Below are 23,624 nucleotides of genomic sequence, written 5' to 3'. Positions count from 1 at the left end.
TTCATTTGAAAGTCAGCCAAAACTGGTTTTAAAAATATGTAGGAAAAGAAAGCCCAACATTTGCATTTTTCAGTGGAAGTTAAAAGTCTATTAATATTAAAGATAACTGAATAGAGAAATGAGGGCAGCAGACTCAGTGAGGTGAAAGCATGAATATAAGAAGATAGAACTGTGGTTAGGAAGGAGTATTTATAGCAGAAAGAAAAGTTTATAACTAGAAGATGAAATAAATCACAGAACATTTGCTAAAACAAAATCTGCAGACAGTAGTACAGCAATCTTTCTTGACAGCATAGTTAGCCAGCTTTGCCCTAAAGGTTAGGAGACCTGGCTTCTGCCTGTTCATCCCACTGAATTGCTGTGTGACGAATATGTTCCTTGGTTTCTCTGGGTCTTAAATCCCTACAGAAGGGATGGTACTTATCTGACCCCAGGGGAGGGACTTCGTAGACTCTCCGAGGCTTGTCTAGCTCTAATTGTGCTTTTTAATTTGTCTGGTAAAGCAGAACTTTCAAGAGTCACTTCCTCAAATCCAGAAGGTTCACGTAAATCAGAGCAAATCCTTTGTGCTCATTCTGTTGGTGTCCCCAATGTCTGTTACAGCAAAAGATTAAAGATTTAAAGTGAAAGCAGTCAAGGACTTCTTAATTGAACTATGGAAGGAGTCATTGTCACGGACCAGGTGTAAAATAAGTGGAGTCACTGAATGACAGTGCCTACAAGGAAACATGAAGTGAATGGAACCGGTTTGCCGAGAGAATAACTGTACCCCTACTGTCTTGGCTTTCCTCGCAAAGCAGTCCTGTTATAAACTCAACAACTTCACAACACGTATGTTGAATGTAATAAAGCTTCAGATGCACAATGGCTTTGCGAAAGCCAGTCCCAAGCAAGTTCACGTTCATACCATTCAGCATCACATGCCCAGTAGAGGAATGGATGCCTTTATTGTTCACTGTCTTGGCAGGTCTAGACAGCTCAAAGTGAAGTGGTAACTGGTAGATGTGGGATCTTTAGAGAGCCATTTTAGGTAATTTACAAAATGGATATTTTACTACCTAAGAGACTGTTTCAACTAGGAGTTCTACATGGTTTGTGTCATTTTAAAGGCATGAATGATGTCTGCTTATTTGTTTTAATGTTTAAGTATTTACGAAATGGGGTTGTTGTAGCACCACCAAGTGCGCATCCACTGGGCATTTGCTGCAGTGAAGCGGGAGTTAGGTCTGTCCGTGACCCAGTCACTGGAGTCCAGTCACGCGGCTGAGCACTGCTCGTTGCCATCATGTGTTTCGACCGCTAGGTAGTCTTACATTGCTCTTAGTCATACTTTAATCTTTCGCCACAGTGACCACTGGTAAAGGACAAAAAGCGTAACAGCACTGACACGGAAATAAAAACAGCCTTGACCTGACAATTTTCGTCAATTCTCATCACAACCCAGATCCCGAGTGTTGTAAAGTTCTTTTTAGGCACGTCCAGACGTTTCTGTTACAGCACTAAGAAGAAATGTAGCCATGATGATATCTAATTTCATTTTATAGAATATGCATCCATTTTGAAATAATTTGACCTGCCTTTTGTTACCAAAAGGCTGCCGGCTGGTAACTTGAACTAAAGATACACCTTTTAGTAGTAAGCCAGATTTAGTCAGAATAGGCCATTTCTATGAAATTTGCCATAGAAAAGAAGCTTTATTTCAAGCAATTAAAAAGCACCTAAAACTGTAATAACTGTAATAATAGTCTGCGTTTATATGACTTTACGGTCATCAGATGAACTTCACATTGTTCACTGGATCCTAACTTAACCCTTTGTATTTCTTCTGGTCCAGCGCCTATCACTGGCTGTGTGCCCTTCCTCCTACCCAAAGCTCTGTGATGGGCACATTTCCATCCTCCTTGGTCAGATCTCTACCCTGCATCAGTGGCCCCTTCCTCCTTCTTTGCTTCTCTCAGAAAAGAGACCCCTGCCAGAGGAAGATGCAGAATCATGTTGGCCTGAGATCAGGTCTTCGCAGTGCTGTTCAGCAATTCCAGTTTCCCTTTCTTCCATTACTTAGAACTTTTGTGCAGTGCTGATTCCGAATCCTCACCTCTTTAAGCACCCAGATTTTCCCTACCAGCCCTAAATTTCAGCCAAGAACTAATAATGGCCATTTATCAACTAAATACTCTCTCTACATTAGTACTCAGTACTACATATAAATCAGTTCTGATCCAGAGCATCTATACAAGGTAATATCATCCCCATTTTACAGGTAAGGAAACTGAGGCAAAAGTGACACAGCCAGGGTGTGATAAACTGGGGTGTAAACCCAGGTCTGTCTGGTTTCCAAAGCCCAAAGCACTCTCTGTCTCTTTCAAGCTTAGAATCCTTTGAATAATTTTAAAACATTGGATCAACCCATCACCGTCCTTATGTTTTTTTCCTGTTTCCTTTCTTTTGCTTCATCTAGGACCTGACTCCAATGGTTGTTACCTTCTCAAAGCTCCTTCATTTTCTTCTGTTCCCTGAGCATCTTTCTTCCCACCTTCCAACAGGATCAGCTCTCACCGATACAAGTAAAGTGTCTTTTTCCCTTGGCCCAGCTAATCCTCCTGGTTACTGTCCAGATTTCCTCCTTCCTTTCTGGGTCAGAAGTCACCAGCATGTGGCCCACACCTGCTTCCTGTATTTCCTCTGTTCCTTCCTCACCGACCCCCTTCGGTCTGGCTTCTACAGTGGCCTTCTTGTTAGAACTGCCCTCCCAGAGGTTCTCATCAAATTCATCAGCCTCTTCTCAGCCCTCACTTTCTCCAGCACATCACAGGATTGACAAACGATCCCTCTCTCAAGACTCTTAACTGCACTTGTTAATTCTGACTGCCCCCAAATCAGCCGATCAGTGCAGCTGCCCCAGAGAAGAGACAAATTCAGATCTGGCCTGCTTAACTCCTGAGGAGCACAGGATTTATCCAAGAACAAGAACTTTGAATGGTTCTGTTGGAAGTGCGCCTTCTACCTGTATGCCACTGCCTCTCACTTTACAGCGGACACTACTGTCTCCACCCTCAGTTCTTTGCTTTTTTGACTTATGTATTTGATGGGCTCATCGATCTTCTGTGAGCTCATCGTCTGTGATCACGGTGCCCACATTCCTGTTGCTAACCTTGACCCTTAGCTTTGCACTGCAGCCCTGTATTTCCAAATCGCAATGCTTGTGTCGTGTAAAATCCTACTTGTCTAAAACTGAGCTTGTCATCACCTTCAAACTGTCTCTCCTTCCCACCTGTACAGTTTCTCTCTGTAGTAAAGCCCTTCACCTGGACACCAAGTTAGCAACCTCGGGGTTATCTTTTATGTTTCTCTCCTTCTTACCTATGTATTTATTCCACCAGTATTTGTTGAGGACAGCCTCTGGGCCAGGCTTTATGTTAAGAGCTAGAAGAACAGATGTGGAGGCTGCCCTCATGTTTCAAAGTTCTGACACTTCTTTCCTTAAAGTGTCCTTCGGCTCTTCCTTTTCTTACCGCCATTCCCCTCACTAGACTTAGCTTCCCCTGGCTGGGATTAGTGAAGCAATTTCTCGTCTGAGAGCCCAACCTTTGGTCTTTTCTCCTCACTTCCTCTGGATACATAGGATGTTCTAGAAATACTTGTTCATGGGTGGGTTTTTTTTAATTTTTATTTTTAATTGTAAAATAGACATAACAAAATTTGCCATCCTAAACCATTTTTAAGTGTACAGTTCCGTCGTGTTAAGTGCATTCACATGGTTGTGCGGCCAATCTCCAGAACTTCTTCATCTTGCAGAACTAAAACTCTGTACCCATTAAATAGCAACTCTCTGTTCTCCCTCCTCCCAGCCTCTGACAACCACCCTTCTACTTTCTGACTCTAGGAATATGACGGTTCTAGGTTCCTCCTATGAATGGAATCATACAATATTTGTCCTTTTGTGACTGGCTTATTTCACTTAGCATAAGGTTCATCCATGATGTAGCCTGCATCAGAATTTCCTTCCTTTTTAAGGCTAAATAACATTCCATGTATGTTTATGCCACATTTTGTTTATCCATTCTTTCATTGATGGATGCTTGGGTTGTTTCTGCCTTTTGGCTATTGTGAATAATGCCACTATGAACATGGTTGTACAGATATCTCTCTGAGACCCTGCTTTCAGTTTTAGGGGGTATATACCTAGGGGTTGAATTGGTGGATCATATGGTAATTCTGTTTTTAATTTTGCGGGGATCACCATACTGTTTTCTACAGCAGCTGTACCATTTTGTATCCCCACCAGCAGTGCACAAGGTTTACAAGTTGTCCACATCCTTGCCAATACTTACTACTTTCTGGGTGGTTTCTTTTTTTTCTAACATCTTTATTTGAGCATAATTTCTTTACAATGGTGTGTTAGCTTCTGCTGTATAACAAAGTGAATCAGCTATACGTATATCCCCATATCTTCTCCCTCTTGCATCTCCCTCCCACCCTCCCTATCCCACCCTTCTAGGTGGTCACAAAGCACTGAGCTGATCTCCCTGTGCTATGCAGCCGCTTCTCTGGGTGTTTTTTATCGTGGTAGCCATCCTAGTGGGTGTGATCCTAGCATCTCATTATGGGTTTGATTTGTATTTCCCTTATGGTTAGTGATGTTGAACACCTTTTCATGTGCTTATTGGCCATTTATATCTCCTTTGCAGCAGTGTCTATTCAAGTCCTTTGCCTATTTTTTAATTGTTGTTGTTGTTCTTATTAAGTTGTAAGAGTTCTTTATATAATCTGGATACTAACCCATGATCAGATATATGATCAGCAAATATTTTCTCCCATAAAATGAAGTTTTAGTCTTATTTAGTGGTAATGTTTTTGACCTGTAGAATAACCCTCATTAAAAGGACTTTTCTCTAAAAATTATTTCAAGAATAAAACATCCCTTAAATTTGTTTTTACATCAGGTTTTTCTCAATACATAAATTATATGGCAAGGTAAATTTTAGATAAATTTTATAAAACTCAGGATAAAGTAGAAGATAGCCAATTATTTGGCATATTCCAGCCGAGGATTAGAAATGTGCTTTTGACCTGGCCTATCCAGAGAATATAGCCTTTAAGCTTATTAAGTTTGATAAAATGTTAGGGAATACAGCCTGTAAAGTACTTAAGAATGCGGACTTATTTTCCAAGCTTGAAAATGTTCTGAATATAGAAAAAAATTCTGTAAAGGAAGCTGCATAGTAGGCTCTGATGTCCCCAAGTTATCACGTATGTCCCTAAGCATTCACACACTGAGGAGGTGAAGTTCAGAAAACTTAGTATAACAAGTAATTTTTTTCAATATCCTGCCAGTTTCCAAAAAGGATTTTCAGGGCATTATAAGTCACATACATAGTAGCATTTCTGACCAGGGAATGTTAAAGCCATGTCTTTAGAGAAGATAACCATGCACATAGATTGAGGATAATTATACTCCAGGTATCCTGGTAGCCGTAACAAAAAGAGAAACAATGGATAATGTAGTTCTCATTGTGCAAGGAAGCACACCAGTATATCATCATAGACCAGATTTTTCCTGGCACTAAACTTTGAGGAATGTATTGCCCAGATCTTTATGAACATGACAGTGATACACATAATGGACAGCATTTCACATTCTTCACATGAATCTTGGTTCATATCCTATCTTGGATATCTTGGTTCATCCTCCTATCTCCCCTTGAAAAAAGGCCAAGGGCATGGTATGAATTATGATTCTAAGAAGGCATCTCTAAGATTGCTAAAGTAATGTGGTTTAACTTCTGATCTCATGGACAAGAATCATCTGTGACTAGACTGGCCTCAGCCTGGTCTCTGGCTACCCACACTTTCAAAGCCTGTGTCGTCATACCTCTTGCAAGAGTTTGGGCCCTTGAAAGGTCAAATACCAGATTTCAGTGGGGATACCATGCCCCTAAATTTACATTTTCTATCTAAATAACTTGATAATGCTTTTAGAAAAGGAAGCAATGGACCACCCTGGCAAAAAAGACAACTATTTGCTGAAGCTGTAACTTGTTTTTAACCAGGACCTAAGAACACAGTCTTGAAGTTACTATTCCAGGTCCTGCCTTTTACAAAACAAAAAAGCAACTTAGGAAGAAAATTAACATTCAAGAACTAATAAACGTAAAGATTGCACCCACAAGAAGTAGTCTTCCTAAACCAAATTTACTGAGCTTTAGCTGAATCACTGTCCATTGCAGATTAAAATCTTCTTCAGCTGTGCCAATGAATAGGTATGTGTATGAGAGATGGAAAGTTAGAAGTCCGGAGAGGCAGCTAAGGGGTCCGTTTGTGCCTTAGCAGGAGGAGTGTATGCTGAGTCTCGTGGGGTTGGTCTGACCAGAGAAGCAGATCGATACTGAGAGACCAGTGTCTTTCCGGTACAGGAACTCAGACATCATGACTTTGCTTTTTAGCTGAGAGCTGTGGAGACACCTAGTTCTTGTTCATATCGAGAGTATTCCTTGCTTAACAGACTGATTTCTTCTTTAAAAGGGCGCCCACTGTATAGACAAGGTAATTGGTTTTTGCAAGTCTAGGTCTCTCATAAGTGAATAATGTCACAGTCCAAAAGGAAGGCTAACTAAGGTCATTTTTTGGCATTTTCTTGCACATGATGCCATAACCCAGGAAAGGATTTTGGTTATTGTCAGGCAATTTCAAGAAAACCAGAAGGGAAATAGAATGGCAGGCTGCAAGGACAGAAGCAGGGAGATCAGTTCAGCCTTTGCAGGAACCCGGTGAGATGTGACCTGGGCAGGAGTGGTGATGAGAACGAGACACGCGGGGTCGGGTGTGTATTTTGAACGTCCTGCCGGCTGCCTTGCTGACTGTGGATGTGGTGTGTGAGAGAAAGGGAGGCAACCAGGATGACTCACAGGGTCTGGGCTTGAGCAACTGGACGAATGGGGTTGCCATTCACTGATGTTTGGAGTCTTACGTACAATTGCTCTTTTTTTTTTTTTTTTGCCTGCATTGGGTCTTCATTGCTGCGCGCGGGCTTCCTCTAGTTGCGGCGAGCAGGGGCTACTCTTTGATGTGGTGCGTGGGCGTCTCATTTCTGTGGCTTCTCTTGTTGCGGAGCACGGGCTGTAGGTGCGTGGGCTTCAGTAGTTGTGGCACGCAGGCTCTGCAGTTGTGGCTCACGGGCTCAGTAGTTGTGGTTCTCGGGCTCAGTAGTTTTGGCTCGTGGGTTCTAGAGCGCAGGCTCAATAGTTGTGGCGCATGGGCTTAGTTGCTCCACGGCATGTGGGATCTTCCCGGACCAGGGCTCAAACCCATGTCCCCTGCATTGGCAGGCGGATTCTTAACCACTGCACCACCCGGGAAGTCCAATTGCTCTTATTTTTAAATGTTGCTAAGAATTTTCTTTAAATATATGGGTATCAAAGCAAATCACATGTACAGCTCCTGAACCAACTAGATGACAGCCTCTGCCATCAAATTTTCAGAGTCAGGTCAGGAAACTTCACTTTGACTTAATAAGTAACAAATTTTAAAAGACATCAAAAATCAGCATATTTTTTGAAGCAGTTTTTTGTTGGGAAGAAAATATGTAAGAAATAGAAAAGTATAAGTATTGTATACAGTTTTACCTTTAGCAAAATCCTTGTCCATTCTAGATTAAAATCTGTATCAGCTACGTCAGTGAATAGGTATATAAAAGATTGAAAGAAGTTGGGACAGACGTCTAAGGGATCTGCATCTACCTTAGTAGTAGTAGGCCTGTGTGCTGGGCGTGTTCAGTGTATTGTTTATATGCTTTTTTTTTTTTTTAAAGCACTGTTATGTTTAAGAAAAACTGGGAAAGCCAGACCATTTTGTTCTGAGTAAGGTGACTTGAGAGTTCGTGAAACACCATTTTAGTCACTAAAGAAAAAAAACCTCAGATTCTCATCAAATTACTGATTGGAAAGAAACAAGTTGTAATTAAGTTCTTAAGTACAGGTGATGCCTGCCATTCAGAAATTCCACATTAGGCTTCCCTGGTGGTGCAGTGGTTAAGAATCTGCCTGCCAATGCAGGGGACACAGGTTCAAGCCCTGGTCCGGGAAGATCCCACATGCCGCGGAGCAACTAAGCCCGTGTGCCACAAGTACAGAGCCTGTGCTCTAGAACCCACGAGCCATAACTACTGAACCCGCGTGCCACAACTACTGAAGCCCACGCGCCTAGAGCCCGTGCTCTGCAATAAGAGAAGTCACTGCCTATGCACCTCAACAAAGAGTAGCCCCCGCTCACTGCACCTAGAGAAAGCCCCCGCACAGCAACGAAGACCCAATGCAGCCAAAAATAAATAAATTAAATAAATAAAATTTTTTAAAAATTCCACATTTACTGTTTCAGCTGTTGCCGAGTGACCTTTGCAGGGCTGATGTCCAGGAGGGGGTCACCTACCTGCTGTACCAGCTTAGCCAGTTGCCCAGGCCTCTCTGTATCTCTTTACCCCAAAATAGTAACTCTCTACAAAATTCTGGTTTATTTGTAATAGGACCCTAAAAGAAAGTCTACCACTGATGCCTAACTGAAAGATGTTGCTTTTCACTTACTTTTTGCTGCATTTTATGTGAGAAAGTATAGATGATGATAATGGTATTTGGAGATTCCTGAGGGTCTGAAGATTTATGGATGTCAGCAGTCTTTGCAACAAATGAAAGGCTTCTTAGGCATACAGGCGTGCCCCTTGTTGGCGCGGATGTTTTCCATGTGACCAGCTACATGTAGCAGCCAGGCATCCACTTTGAGTTTTTTCCGCCGGTCTCCCCAGAATGACTAGCCCAAAGCTCCCTCCCCCCAAGCCATGAACAACAGTATGTCTTACCCTTTGGGTGATAAAAGGGGCGTGTGTTGCTCCAGAACTGAGCCTGGGATTGGAGCACCTGAATAACGTGGACCAGGGTCAAGCCCAGATTTTTCCCTGGGCAAAATCAAGATGTTTTAATGGGCTGGCCGCACCACACTTTTGATGACAGCAAACTCGGATGGCTTCCTGTTCTCTTCTACTTCTTGCTATCAGGTCCAGGGCTACCAAAATCTCCCGAGCAGATACCTAGTTTCAGGCTTGAATGTGGTTTTGACCATCGTGCCAGCCACGCAGGAGCACTGACACAGGGAGAGGTGCTAGATGGAAAAGTCCCCCCTCCTTGTCTGGTCTTACAGGAAAGAACAAGTGAAAAAGTAAAGGGTTAAGGCTTCACCGATGCTGTGCTTCCAAAATATATTTGCAGAAAGGTTAATCTACATTTGCCTGTTCTCCAGTTTAGCGTGTTGTCAAAAGTGGTGGAAATACTACTACCATTTTATCCCACTCCGTGGTGGTGGGTTGCGATTGTTTCGGAATAAATGGTACTTGAGTTTTGTAAGTTTATCATTGAAGGGCTATCAGGTTTTATTATAGGGTAGGATAACCGTCCTCTTGTGGCTTCATTAATTATGGTACCTAGACATAATGAGGCTCTAGCTAAGAATAGCAGATAAAATGGAAAATAATTCTGGGAAGAAAAGAGCTGAGATTCTGAGAAACTGAAAGAACATAAGAGAGGGCAGCCGCGGAGTCTTAGCACAGCACGTGGGGCTAAAGCATCATCAGTGACGGCTCCACAGCCAGGTTTCTTAGGGATATGTTCTTACCCCCTTGATTTTGCCTCTGTACTCCGTACCCTGTAGACAGAGATCATCTAAAACATCCTCCACGATTCATAAGTAACAATTTTGATGATTAGAATTTGATTCATTCATTTTTAATTAATAGACTTTATTTCTTAGAGCAGTTTTAAGTTTACAGAAAAATTGAGGAGAAAGTACAGTTTCCATATACCTCCTCTGCCCACACCCAGTTACCCTTGTTATTAACACCTTGCATTAGTGGGTACATTTGGTACAACCGATGAACCAATGTGGAACATTAGTATTAACTATAAAGTCCATACTTTACACTAGGGTTCACTCTTTGTGTTGTACAGTTCAGTGGGTTTTGACAAAAGCATGATGTCATGTATCCCCCATTAGGATTATCCAGCATAGTTTCACTCCCCTAAATATCCCTTTTGATCTGCCTGTTCATCCCTCACCCACTTTCACCTTGAACCCTTGGCAACCACTGGTCTTTTTACTGTCTCTGTGGTTTTGTCAATCCGTTTATTTTTAAGTAACTACCCGGCTGTTCCTAAGGACATTCCTTTATTTATTTACCATTCCTTTATTTATAAAGTGGGCCCTCAGTAAATACTATGTGTCAGGCATTGTCCTGTGCCTTGGGAGTATAGTAGAGAACCAAAAATTTTAAAATGCCCAAAATAAAAAATCTCGCTCACACTTATATTCTAGTACATCAGTCCTCCAGGCTCAGCTGGGTCCTAAGTAGGAGTGAAATGGGACCTCCCCCAGTTAGCCCCACAGTCTCAGGTCAGACCCCTTTTCCCCCGTCTTTTCTGCCTGCAGTCTAGTTCCAGGAATCCCGTCTGCTGGCCTCCTCCAGATGCCACCTGGGTTTTCTCTCCTAAGACCAGCTAGGGCATGATGCCATTTCCCAACTTCCTCTCCTGCTGTCTCTGAAAGGCCTGCAGGCGCACCTCTCTTAGACCCCCCTTAAGCTTTTACCACTAGTTATCTATAGCCCTGCCTAGCGCTAATAAGAGAAAATAGTTCACAAAATTATAAGAAGTAGGTGCCCATGAAAATTGTCTAAATACTAGCTGGGTAAGATCTCCTCCTTTGGAAGAGGATGACCCAAAGTCTCAGCCTCCAAATGCCCTCTTCCTGGGCAGGCAGACATCAGTCCCCCTGTCTTGCCATAAGGAGCCCCACTCTTATCCCTGCTGCCCTCTCCATAGCCCTTGTCTCTAGAAAGATAAGCGGTTTCAGCGGGTGAGGACCGGCCGGGGAGAAGGTGGAAGACTGAAAGGGAGCCCCTTCCTCTTTCCAGCTCCACCTCTGCCTGCTTTCGGTTTCACACAAGAAACATGCTTAAAGAACAACTAAGCGGACTCCTCGGAACCCTCCTGAGCACAGTCTTCCAGCAGACCACTGCGTCTGCTCCTTCAGGCTGGGGGGAGCCCATGGTGTGCGTCTGTTCCCAACTACATGTTCAGCAAAGTCACGCTGATAGCGTGAACTGGCCCTGTTGGCAGCGTGTACACCACGGAAATCAGTCAGTGCTACAAATCAGTTTTACTGTTTTTCCCCCCAGAGAGCTTCTTTACCAGCACACCACTGGGCAGATCTTTCTTAATCAAATCTTTGTATTGATTCTACCATAGAAATTAAATCCACGAGCACCGTATTAATTCACACGCTCTAATTCTACTCTCCATGGTTGGGGGGCGGGGAGGGGGATGCCAACCAGAGTCAACGGGGGATTTCATCCTCTGAGTCTTGAACACCAGGCTTTGCACTAAGCTGCGCAGAACTTGTTATACTTTCATACAACTGGTTATACTTCCATTAACCTTGAAAGAAAGGCTGAGGCAATTCACAGGCGGTTTCACCTGCTTGATTTTCATTGATGTCTCACAACAGTACGATGTCTCACAACTTTTCTGTTGCAGATGTGGGGCGAGGATCCCGGTTAGCGTTTCTTTCCAGGCCCTGCCTGCCCCGTAGACCGTTTGCCCGTCCTGTGTAACTAACTAGGTGCCGCCCCCGCTGACGCGCCCTTTGTGCTCCTGTAGGACCGCGCACGCAAGAGCCAAAGCTGACGCCGCCGACCAGGCTGCTCTGGCCGCCCGCCAGGAGTGTGACATCGCGAGAGCTGTGGCCAGAGAGCTGTCACCTGACTTCTACCAGCCAGGTAGGACAGGTGACCTGTGATGGGAGGGGTAGGAGCATTGCCTCTGGTTTCCTTTTCTCCTTTTGATCCAAAGGTCTGTGCCCCATGAATTTCAGCAATACTGCAAAACACGTGGGAGCTTAGAGTCCCACGTGCCTGGAGCCTGAGTGTTAGCGCTGGAGATGTGGCTTCTTCCCCGGTGCCTTTCCCCCCCCGCTTCCTGCCTGCCCACCCCCCAGCAACAGACTTTGAGCTGATAGCGGTAATCAAGACAGGAATCTAAAAGAGAAGTATTTAAGAAATTGTGTTAGTGTGTTGGGGACCATCTCAGGTGCTAAAACAGATACCTCAAAATCAGAAGCACCTGGAACAATCACATTAGCAGTAAGAGAAGAGCCAGTAAGTACTGTGACTTTTTTTTTTTAATACACCTCAAAGGAATTTGGTTAGGATGTAAAGAAATATACCACTTAAAGACAGATGAATCTGCACAGATTAAGAGGAGAAAATCAATCCAGATCCTCTGGCTCAGATGTTATAAAATAGCAGTAAACAAATATTTACAGTGGGTTTAAATAGTTAACTCACTTCTTAGCGGTCTCCTAGTAGACTGCTTCCATCCCTTTCTTTAATAGACTGGTGTCAATAAAATGGCAGTCGCCACCTTTTTATATATGTTTCTCCATTGTTTTAGAAACAGTATCTTCCTGTTGATTTGCAGGATCAACAGATTTCTAGGCAAGAGAGACTAAAAGAAATGTTCTCAATTCTAAGTTTCGAAGTTTATATTGTCTTGGTAAAGAGCTTTTTCACATTGGTTTCTGTTAATCAACCTGGATAAGTAACACCCTGCACAACCCATGTGTCCAATACCTGTTTGGTTCCAGTGAAGGTGATATAATATTGGAACCCACAGGGCATTAGTGTGACTACATGAACAAGGTAAGTCACAGTGAATAGAAGACCAAGTGTCCATGTATTCTAAAAGCTAGGAACTGGGCTATAATAAAGGATGGGAGAATGAAAAGGAAAGGACAGGATTTTTTTTTTTTTTTTCCTGCAAAGAATGAAGACAGTAAAAGGCCATGTTAACAAGACTCCGTTCTTAGGAGGAGAGCTTAGGGAGGGGCCCAGTCCGGTTGCCAAGTGAGTTACCGCAGAGCGACTTCTGTACTAGTTCAGCTCCAAGGGGGGTGACCAGTGATAATGGGCGGCTTCTTTTGTGTGCATCCTTTCTAAACCTCTGGGTGGGATTTAAATCACTTAATACGTATGTGTATTTCATTAGGAAAGGGAAATTTTCCATTTTTCGCAGTAGGAGTAAACGCTCTTCTGGAAACTCATACCCGTTAGCAGCTCTCTGTCCTAGGGTGTGAGAGCTGGGGAGGGGATTCAGCCAGCCAGGAGGGCTCATCTTTTTCCTCCCCAGCAGTGAAGCTTTTGGGAGCAGCTCCGCAGTCAGGAGACAAGTGCAGCTTCACGTAGCAGCCCTGGGCTTGAGCTGCTTTGGAAGCAAACACACTTGCCGTTGTCTGAAGATGGTCATTTCTTGATTCTGTTGGGGAATAGGGTCCCTGAGGCTTGCTATTAGGCGTTAACAAGAGGTAAATGATACGGGAGGTCATCTCAATTTTCCAGGCGAAATGGTTTTAAAAGCTTTTTATGATGTGAAAGCATTTGAGGGGGGAAAACAAATTGTGGGAAAATGTAATTCCACCCTTTCTTAGCTAAAACAGCTTCACACAAGCAAGCTGTCTGTCAGTAATGAATGTATCACAGGAGCACGAGATGACAAGGGGTCTGTTTGAGACAGGGGCTAAGGGGCGGCTGCAGTCCCCTTTGACCCGCAGCCAACACTACCTTCGGCAACTGTTTAGAAAGCCTTTTCTGTGCTGAGTATTGATCTTCTCACGGGAGCATAACCCATGCTTTGCACTCTGCATTTACAGGGTGATCAAATCAGATAGACATTTCTGAAAGGGCTTTCAAGTACTTTTTCTGAGTCCGGCTGCTTGTTTAATTTACATATCTCGGATACAAATGTTCCCTTCGTTTGGAATGGATGTTTCTTCTACAGAAGTTGTGAACCCTGGGGAAAAAAGGATGTCTGTCATAGCTTACATTTCGAACACTTTCATAGTAAGTTACCTCTTTTCAGGAGCTGGCGGTATTTTCAGATATTTCCCATCTTAGTTGAGTCTTATACTTTTAGTTCAAAACTGTATCATTCTATAGTTTAGTTTAAAACTACAGAAAAAACATAGCCATGTAGAATGGCTTTCTCACTCAAAGGGCTAAGTCATAACATATAAGAAAAAGCATACAAATAAATGGATGTGTATGGATGTGTACGTAGATAATTGCATAGTACCCAGAAACCTAAATTGCCATGAGTATGAGTGACACAGTGAGTTGTCCCCCAAGAACTTAGAAATGAGGTTGCCCTCTGGGAGTTAAAATGAGCCCATGAGACTGCACAGAAGTGTATAAAGTGATCATAAGTGATAGCATGGCTATAGTATAGCAAGATTTCCTTGTAACCTGACTGAGTGTATAGAAACCTCTAAAGACTTGGTCACCCGAAGTAGTATAGAAAAGAGAGTCCCAGAGGCAAAAATAGGCAGTCCCCATCCAAATGCTATCTAGAGGAGAGCAAACCCATGGCCCAAAACCTTGGAGTATTGCAGTTGCATTGGCAGGGACGTTTCTGTTATGGGGAAGGAAGGATGCAGGGAACTGTTGCCAGCTGTTTGTGGCTTTCCTGACAAGATCATCTGAGTGAGGAAATGGATGCATCAGGTTAGCTCAGGATGTTGCTTTAGATACTTGATTCATCTCATGCCTCTGTCTTGATTCCACATCCACCACTAACCTTCTGATTTTCGTTGAGCTTCTCTTGGAGGTCTGCCAACAGGGAGAGCACGCACTGGGGGTTATCAGTGCAAGTCTCAGGCCTTTGTGACATTTACCTTGCGCATTGTAAACTGATGAATTGGTCTTCTGGTGTCAACCATCAGTCTTGTGAGCTTTGGTGATGTGAGTCTGCCCCAAGGGATGGCTCTACTTCAAAGTGCTGATGAAATCAGGTTTTGAAGCCAGGAAAGCTGAGGTGAGACTTTGGATGATCACTGAGGAGGTAGTGGGGAGTTGGACATGGTGGAGAATGATTGGGAAACTATATGTATGGCTCATTTCCCCACTGTTTCAATTTGCTTTCCATCAAGATGCTTATTTTGTTTTTAATTTTCAGCGATGTTTGTCCATTGTGGGGGTCACTGGTCATGGGTTAAAAAAGAGAATGTGGTAAATGTATTACTTACGGCCCTCTTGCCAGGTGGCCTAGGCAGCACCCTCAACGAGCTTTGTCTTTCTGTGTTTAAGCGTGTGTATCAGTCAGCTTGGGCTGCTAAAACAAAGTACCATGAACTGGGTGGCTTACACAATAGACATTTATTTTTCGTGGTTCTGGAGGCTGGAAGTCCAAGATCAGGGTGCCGGCATGGTTGGGTTCTGGTGATGCCCATCTTCCTGGCTCACAGATGGCCTTTCCCCAGTGCACGCACCTGGAGAGAGAGAACTCTGATGTCTCTTCCTCTTTTCATAAGAGCATTAAGCCCCTCGTGAGAGTCTCACCCTCGTGAACTAGTCTAAGCTATCTCCCAAAGGCCACACCTCCAATAACATCACATTGGGGGTTAGGGCTTCAACATACGAATTTGTGAGGGGCAGGGAGACAAACAGGGTGTAACACACACACACACACACACACACACAGTGTGTTGATTACTTAAAGTGAAGTCTTTTAGTATAGATTATTTTGAGACAGTGTTAACTTAGCTCACACTTCTGGTATGGATTAGAAGTCTTAAGAATTGTCTGTGCCTATCATTAATATGTAATACTTTTGGTTAAGAAGAAAGAAGCATCTGGAATAGATGCCTTCTAAACTCCCTTTCCAGACCCAAAATTCTGCATAAATTTTTTTCATAGAAAAAGGAAAACTGAATAATCCACGAGTTGATGTGAAATTAATAATTCATGGGTTTGCTGGTCATTCTTACCACTTACGCATTCCAGTGTATCCCGTTCCACACACGTGTATATCGAAAGCCCACCATGTGCAAGGGGCCCTGGGCTGGGTGTCCCACGGCTTGCAGACAAGAGTGCTGTGGCTGTGTTCTTAGAAGCTGCGGTATTGTTACCGATGGGACTCTGAAGTCCTACGGGAATGTGGCATTCTTTCCACATAGAATATAAAAGGGATCCTGCTATCAGTTATATAATTTTTAAAAAATCTTTCAATCTGGTCTTCTTTTACTGATGGGCAGTCTCTGTAGAAAAATCCTACTTTCTATTTAATGACTTCTGATGTGGCTACAAAGCATTTGCCATCAGCACTGCCCTGGTAGACATTTGTTTGGAGGAGTCTTCGTGGTGCTTCCTCTGCCCACAGCCGTTGCCCTGAGGCTCACCTATGAAGAACTAGCTGAGCGCCCTGCTGTTTCCATCCGCAGTTCATGCCAGCTGTAACGCGTAACCTTTCCGCGTGGGTGCATGCCACGTGCTCAGTGTTGTTGTTTTGTGTTGTGTGGCATGTCAGTGAGCAGGTGACCCGTCTCTGACTTCTTCCCAATACAAATCCCCAGGGGAAAAAAAAATCCCTTAGGATTTAGAAATACTGTCTGTAAACACAGACAAAAATACTGACTGTAACAACTATCAACACTTCTCATAATTTCCCTCCTTGGTGATATTCTGACTAGTCTTTTTAATGAACTGCTGCATCTCATCAACTTTATGCTGCTGGCATTGCAACACTGACACACATTACTACACAGACAAGTAGTAGTCACACCGTGTGCCTTCCAAGAAACTTGTCCAGGAAAAACTTCTGCCCTCTGCATTATACTAAACATCTTGTTTTAAAAGTACTTAATCTTACTCTGTAAAATCTAAGTGTATATCCTTATTTAGCTGGCCAGTCCCCAGTTGACTACACCATGTTGGAACCATTTCCAGCTGGATGCAGGTAAGGAAGGCTGGAGTTGGGTCTACCTCTAGTCAACATACTTTTTGCCACACTTTAATTTTTTTTTTTTTTTTTTTGAGTCAGAAGTCTTTATTTCAAGGTCTCACCCAGGTGCTTTTTTTCATTTATTTTTATTTTATTTTTAATTTTTATTTTATATTGGAGTATAGTTGATTAACAATGTTGTTAGTTTCAGGTGTACAGCAGAGTGATTCAGTTATACATATACATGTATCTATTCTTTTTCAAATTCTTTACCCGTTTAGGTTATTACAGAATATTGAGCGGAGTTCCTTGTGCTATACAGTAGGTTCTTCTTGGTTATCTATTTTATTTTATTTATTTTAATTCTTATTATTTTTTTATTATTTATTTTTGGCTGCGTTACATCTTCGTTGCTGTGCACAGGCTTTCTCTAGTTGTGTTGAGCGGGGGCTACTCTTCGTTGCAGTGCACAGGCATCTCATTGCAGTGGCTTCTCTTGTCGCGGAGCACAGGCTCTAGGCATGCAGGCTTTAGTAGTTGCAGCACGTGAGTTCAGTAGTTGCAGCACACGGGTCCTAGAGCACACAGGCTTCAGCAGTTGTGGCGTGCGGGCTCTAGAGCGAAGGCTCTAGTAGAGCTCATGGGCTTAGTTGCTCTGCATCATGTGGGATCTTCCTGGACCAGGGATTGAACCCATGTCCCCTGCATTGGCAGGTGGATTCTTAACCACTGCACCACCAGGGAAGTCCCTGGTTTTCTATTTTAAATATAGCAGTGTTTACATGTCAATCCCAAATTTGCCATGCTTTTAAATGCCAATACTGGGTACATGAGAGTTACCTGGAGCATTTGTTAAACATCAAGATTTCTAGGCTTCGATTCATACTTATTAAATCCTCTGGGAATCGCACCCCAGGTACCTCTGATGGGCAGCACATGTGGAACAACTGCTTTGGAGCACCTTCATTCCCTTATCCAGCCAATTTTTAACCCATAATAAAGCTGGGAGGGATTTTTTCATCTGAAAGGTGGTGCTAGTAAATTCTTTGAGCTCAACAGATTTTGAATATCATCAGAAGCCCTGTAAATAAAACTGAATTGAATACGCCTGAAAACCATGTCTTAGGAGATGGGCACAAGAAATGCCTTTCCTGACAGGAAAACTGTCCAGAGGAGCAGTGCATGAGATTTCTAAAGATCTAAAGGAGTGGTTAGACCAGTATTTGAGAGTTAATAAACATAATAAATACATTCAATGAAATCCAAAATAAAGCTTCATAAGTCCGTTACTAGAAAATCCTCCAATGGCCAAATCATTCTCTGCTTGGCCTATTAATGATAGCATAAATTAAGAGGTAGGCAGAGTTCTACTTGCTCTTTACAAAGAGCATCTGAAACTGTGCTTTGTATTCAGGTATTGTAAGTCTGTGTTCTTTTTCCAGAGAACTAAAGCATATCACTTTTTTTAAAATTCTTTTTTTTTGGACCCGCTATTACTGAATTGCCTGAGTTTCCTCCCAGGTAAACAATCTCTTGTGGCTGTTAGCGTTTCAGCAGTCTCATCCTTTGCTGGCAGCTGTCACTTGCTGGGATCTGTCAAAGCAGCTCCCATTTCAGCTTCTAGTCTGCTTTCTGCAGTAAACGCAGGTGAGACCAGTGGTTACCCAGATAAATCCTGAACTTGTAAGCGTCACTGTTAGGGTCTCACATTTTCAAAATGGAGCACATAGGCTTTGTGACAGCTTTATTTCTTGTGGTTCAGTGACTGTCTTCTCCTTCCAGCATCAAGAATGTATAACTAGTCATGTTTGCCAGAGATTATTTTTTCCCGTTCTTTTCTGTTGTGTGTATTTAAACGTTAGCTTTTAATATGACTTAATCTTGAGAGAAGGAGTTTCAAAATTAACTTTTGCACTTACCCCTTAGATTGAAGACATTAAAAGTACTTCGTAATTTGTGTTTCAGAGTTAGGTGGCTTAAATGAAAAATGATTGGCTCTAAGAGTCTTGACTATAATTACCTTTGCACGGAACACTTACTACCATGCCTAGATGGGTATTTCAGTGATGCTCTAAAATTGGATAACAGGGAAGCACAAATGAAACCAAGTTCTGATGCAGTCTGGGGTAGAGGAGTGGGAGAAAAATATGTAAACAGCACACTGCAGAGGAGGGGTTGTGTGTAGACGAGGGGCTTCTCCGTGAAAGGCCAGTATAAATGTTCTTCATGGGTTTTGGAAAGTAGGGGCAAGCCTGTTGATGGAGAGTGTCGCTTTCTGGTGCTGCGGATGCTTCTTTCTCTTGGTGGTATGTCCCCGTCACAACGCCAAGGAAGAATCCAGAAACAAAGACAGCACCTTTTGAATAATTGCAGTTGCCTCTTTTTCTTCACTCAAGTGAGATACATCTCTGTGCCAAGAATTCATACTGCCATTTTTGATGGAGGATGTAAAAGAAAATTGCCAATTTTTTTAAAGGGGGTAGTTAACCAAGTTTAGAAAAGGAAATCTCAATTGTCGGCAATCTTGACCTGTTTGGGAAATTTGAACCCTGTTTGGCTTTATCTTCTGGAGGATGGAATATGAGATAATGCTCTTATGCTTTTGGCCCTGAGTACAAGCTACAAATGTGGGTCCTTGGGGATTCTCATTTCTGGGCTTAGTATATTCCATGTTGCATTATATTTTATCTTAAGGATACACAGGGGCTGTGTGACTTCGGGTTTTTCAGCTGCTACAGCTGTTTCCATATCAGTAAAATCGGGATATTGCCTGCTTCCTAAGATTTTGGTGAGGCTTTACATTTTGGAAAATGCCTTGTATAATAAATGGCAGTCTCACAACAGTAAATTATTATTCAGACCATCATAGGAAGAGCAATTACAAGTCGGTAGTATGTAATTTTTTTATTTACCTTTTTGAAATTTTTTTTTTACACAACTTTTTTTTTTTGCGGTACGCGGGCCTCTCGCTGTTGTGGCCTCTCCCATTGCGGAGCACAGGCTCCGGACGCGCAGGCTCAGCGGCTGTGGCTCATGGGCCCAGCCGCTCCGCGGCATGTGGGATCTTCCCGGACCGGGGCATGAACCTGCGTCCCCTGCATCGGCAGGCGGACTCTCAACCACTGCGCCACCAGGGAAGCCCTATTTTTACACAATTTTTAAAGGTTATTTTCTATGTACAGTTATTACAAGATATTGGCTATACCCCCCTTGTTGTACATCCTTGAGCCTATCCTATGCCCAGTAGTTCTACTCCCCCACCTTATAGTACCCCTCCCTCCTCCCCCACTGGTACCCACTAGTTTGTTCTCTGTATATCTATGAGTCTGCTGCTTTTTTGTTATATTCCCTAGTTGGTTGTATCTTTTAGATTCCATAAGTGACACCATACAGTATTTGTCTTTCTCTGTTCACTTAGCATAATGCCCTCCAAGTCCATCCATGTTGCTGCACATGGGAAAATTTCATTCTTTTTTATGTCTGAGTAGTCCACGTGTGTGTGTATAAAACCTCTTCTTTATCCGTTCATCTGTTGATGGAGGCAGTATGTATTTTTAACAATTTTAAGGATAATTGTTCTTCAGCCCCTCTGGGCTGAGAGGTGGGAGTAGGGAAGTGAACAGAGGCAGTGCTCTGGAGTTGACAAGAGCTGGTCAGCTCCTGTAAGCAAGTCGGTGGGTGATTTCTTCCTTGGGTACTCCAGAGCTGACATTGTCAGCTCCTGCCCATTTGCAGAGAAGAGGGCCAGCTGGACTGTGTGACCTTGACTTGACCTCCTGTGATGAAAAATGGGTGAAGTGGTGGCCAAAGGATGCGCAGGACCTGGTTACTGGGGAGGGGCTGAGGGACGAAGTGCCTAGAAAGAAGGGCACTGCCTTGGGGCATGTCTCAGGGCCCCAGAGAGGCCCTTTTCTGCACCACTGGCCTTAAGCGCTCACTGCTGGTACCATCTTGTGATGCACATTCTCCTTACTCCCCCCAAAATCTGCCCATAAAATAACAATGGCACCAGGGTCCCTTTTCTTAAGTGAAATTTTTTTCTATTTATGAAAATAACGTATGATTGTTACACAATTCTAAAGTACTCAGAAAAAGAAAAAAAAAAATCCTGAGACTACAGAGCCAAAGACAACTGCCTTGTCTTGACTTTGATGCCTGCAGAAACGCTGCTGATGCAAATCCAGGCTGTGAAGGGACTCCGAGTAAGTTATCTTCTAAAGTGTAACCTAAAGCTCAGAAGTTGTTCCTAACTAGGCAGTTTCAATGCTCCTTTGATGAAGGGTCATTAAAAATATGTTATCTGCATGTTCTCCACCTACAGTGTAGATACTTTATTAAACATTAATATATTTAAGTGTTCTGATATATTACATATTAAACATACGAGTCAGTTTATTCTTATATATGAGTGTATACTCTGTATTTTAGTTATACCATGTAAATTTGAACGTTCAGATTAATTATGGTGCTGTCTCCAGTGCTCCGTCCATATGAATTCTGCCTCTGTATTCTACCAGCAGCAAAAATCAGGACTGTTTAACTTTTGTGGCTATCACAATAGTGTAAATAATGGTATATATTAACTTTTCATCAGTAAATAATCTTTTCTCCCAGGGAATGAAACGTCCTTATGCTTAGTCAAAGCCTCGTAAATATGTTTAAAACAAAAAGAGAAAAGGCTAAGCTGATTTAGCCAAATAATGTATGAGTAGCCATGAGGAACAAGCCTTTATGCCTTATTATGTTTTATCCCCTTCCCTTCCCTTTCTCCCCAGGCCCAGATTATGTCAAACAGAGATTTCAGGAAGGTGTCGATGCTAAAGAAACTCCAGAAGAAAAGGTCCCGGAAAAGCCACCTACACCAAAGGAATCTCCTCATTTTTACCGCAAAGGCACGACACCCCCAGGGTCTCCCGAGGCCAGTCCCAAACAAGGCGGCTCTCCCTCCCCAAAGCCCGTGAAGAAGCAGAATCCCAGCTCAGGGGCAAGACTCAACCAAGACAAAAGGAGTGCAGCTGAGGAGCAGGTGACGGCCACCGTCAATAAGCCCTTGACCTCCAAGGCTCCCACGAAGGAGGTGGGAGCGGCTGTGCCCCACTCCAGGTACTCTGGCCGTCACCACGTCCCTAACCCCAGTAACGGGGAGCTGCACTCTCAGTATCACGGCTACTACGTGAAACTGAACGCCCCCCAGTACCCTCCGGAGGACGTGGAGGAGGAGGAAGGGCCAAGCCAGTCTTCCTCAGCGCTGGTGCCCAAGCCATCGCCCAACAAGTGGAGTCCCCCTAAATCTGTGACAAAACCAGTTGCCAAAGAAAGCAAAGCTGAGCCAAAAGCTAAGAAGTCTGAACTTGCTACACCAAAGAATCCAGCAAGCAACGATTCGTGCCCTTCTTTGGAAAAAGAAGCCAATTCGGTAAGTTGTGCGAGACGTGTTTTTCTCTCACTTTCGGTTCTTTTGGGTGGCAGCGTGGGGCATCTGCGCCTTGATGATGACGATTTGCACCTAGGCTAGCAAAAGTCCCCGGGAGCACCGGGCTGTGTAGGGTAGAGCCTAGCACTGGTAGCTTGAGCCACAATGGGCTCTCGGGCAGAAATTCCTCTGTGCTCACTCAGCCAACCCTCAGGCTTCATGCAGGTAGGCTGACGTGACTAGCTTGTTGCAGCTCCACTTTCACAAGCCTTTACCAGCACTTCTTGGTGAGCTTCATGGTAGCTGTTGAATTCCCTGGCAGTCCAGTGGTTAGGACTCTGCACTTTTGTTCCTGGTGGATTTAAGGTTCTTTCTTTGTTGTGAAAGAATTCGGAGACAAAGTGATAGATTTAATTCAGAGAGAAACATACTCCACAGACAGAGTGTGGGCCATCTTGGAAGGCAAGAGGCTTCGAAATCTATGGGGTGGTTCATTTTTATGGGCTGGTAATTTCATAGGCTAATGAGTGGGAGGATTATTCTAACTTTTGGGGAGGGGGCGGGGGTTTCCAGGAATTGGGTCACTGCCCACTTTTTGACCTTTTATGGTTGGCCTCAAAACTCGTGGTGCTGGTGGATGTGGCATTTAGCATGTGGTAATATATTACAATGAGCATATAATGAGGCTCAAGGTCTTCTGGAAGTCAAATCTTCTGCCATCTTGGACCTAGTTGGTTCTAACCAGTCTTTGTCATGTACTATGGCTGTATCATTCTTTTAAACGTTGGGCCCTGCCCCCTTCCGTCTTGTTTCACTTTCATTGCCGAGGGCTGGGGTTTGATCCCTGGTCAGGGAACTAAGATCCCACAAGCTGTGAGGCACCACCAAAAAAAAAAAAAAAAAAAAAGGGACTACATGGTAGCTGTCTTATTAGCTCTGGCTGCTATAACTACCCTAGACTGGGTGGTCTAAACAGCAAACATTTATTTCTCACAGTTCTGAAGGCTCAGGAGTCCCAAGATCAAGGCAACAGCAGATTCAGTGTCTGGTGAGAAGCCACGTACTTCCTGGTCCATAGAACACAGGCCGTCTTCTCCCTGTGTCCTCACAGGACTGAGAGAAAACAAGCTCTCTGGCATCTCTTCTTGGAAGGGCACTAATCCCATCCTGAGGGCTCCACCCTCATGACCTGATTCTCTCCCAAAGGTCCCACCTCCAAAAATACTATCACATTGGGGGTTAGGGCTTCAGTGGATGAATTTGGGGGCAGGGGATAGTCCATAACAATAGCTAATTCTGAGGGCTGGGAAGGAATCATGGCCCCCCTGCACCCCTGTGCTCTAACCAGGAGGAGGGCTCCACTGCCATTTGCTAAGTCCTTAACCTGCCTTTTGACTCTGCAC

The 23,624-nt window shown here is 43.5% G+C and overlaps 1 protein-coding gene across 1 annotated transcript in view; it reads left to right on the top strand.

Annotated features, from left to right (window-relative positions):
* Positions 1 to 23,624, top strand: part of JPH1 (junctophilin 1) — a gene marked incomplete at both ends in the record, with an annotated part of 77,029 nt that overhangs the window by 47,651 nt on the left and 5,754 nt on the right. The window contains 2 exons of the mRNA XM_079722816.1: positions 11,697 to 11,815; positions 21,584 to 22,224. Coding sequence (XP_079578942.1) covers positions 11,697 to 11,815; positions 21,584 to 22,224 — 760 coding nt within the window. The remainder of the gene's footprint in view (positions 1 to 11,696; positions 11,816 to 21,583; positions 22,225 to 23,624) is intronic.

This window comes from Hyperoodon ampullatus (genome assembly GCF_949752795.1).
Source record: "Hyperoodon ampullatus genome assembly, chromosome: 17".
Taxonomy (NCBI): domain Eukaryota; kingdom Metazoa; phylum Chordata; class Mammalia; order Artiodactyla; family Ziphiidae; genus Hyperoodon; species Hyperoodon ampullatus.
Note: the sequence above shows the minus strand (reverse complement) of the source record. Positions and strands in the feature narration are given on the sequence as shown.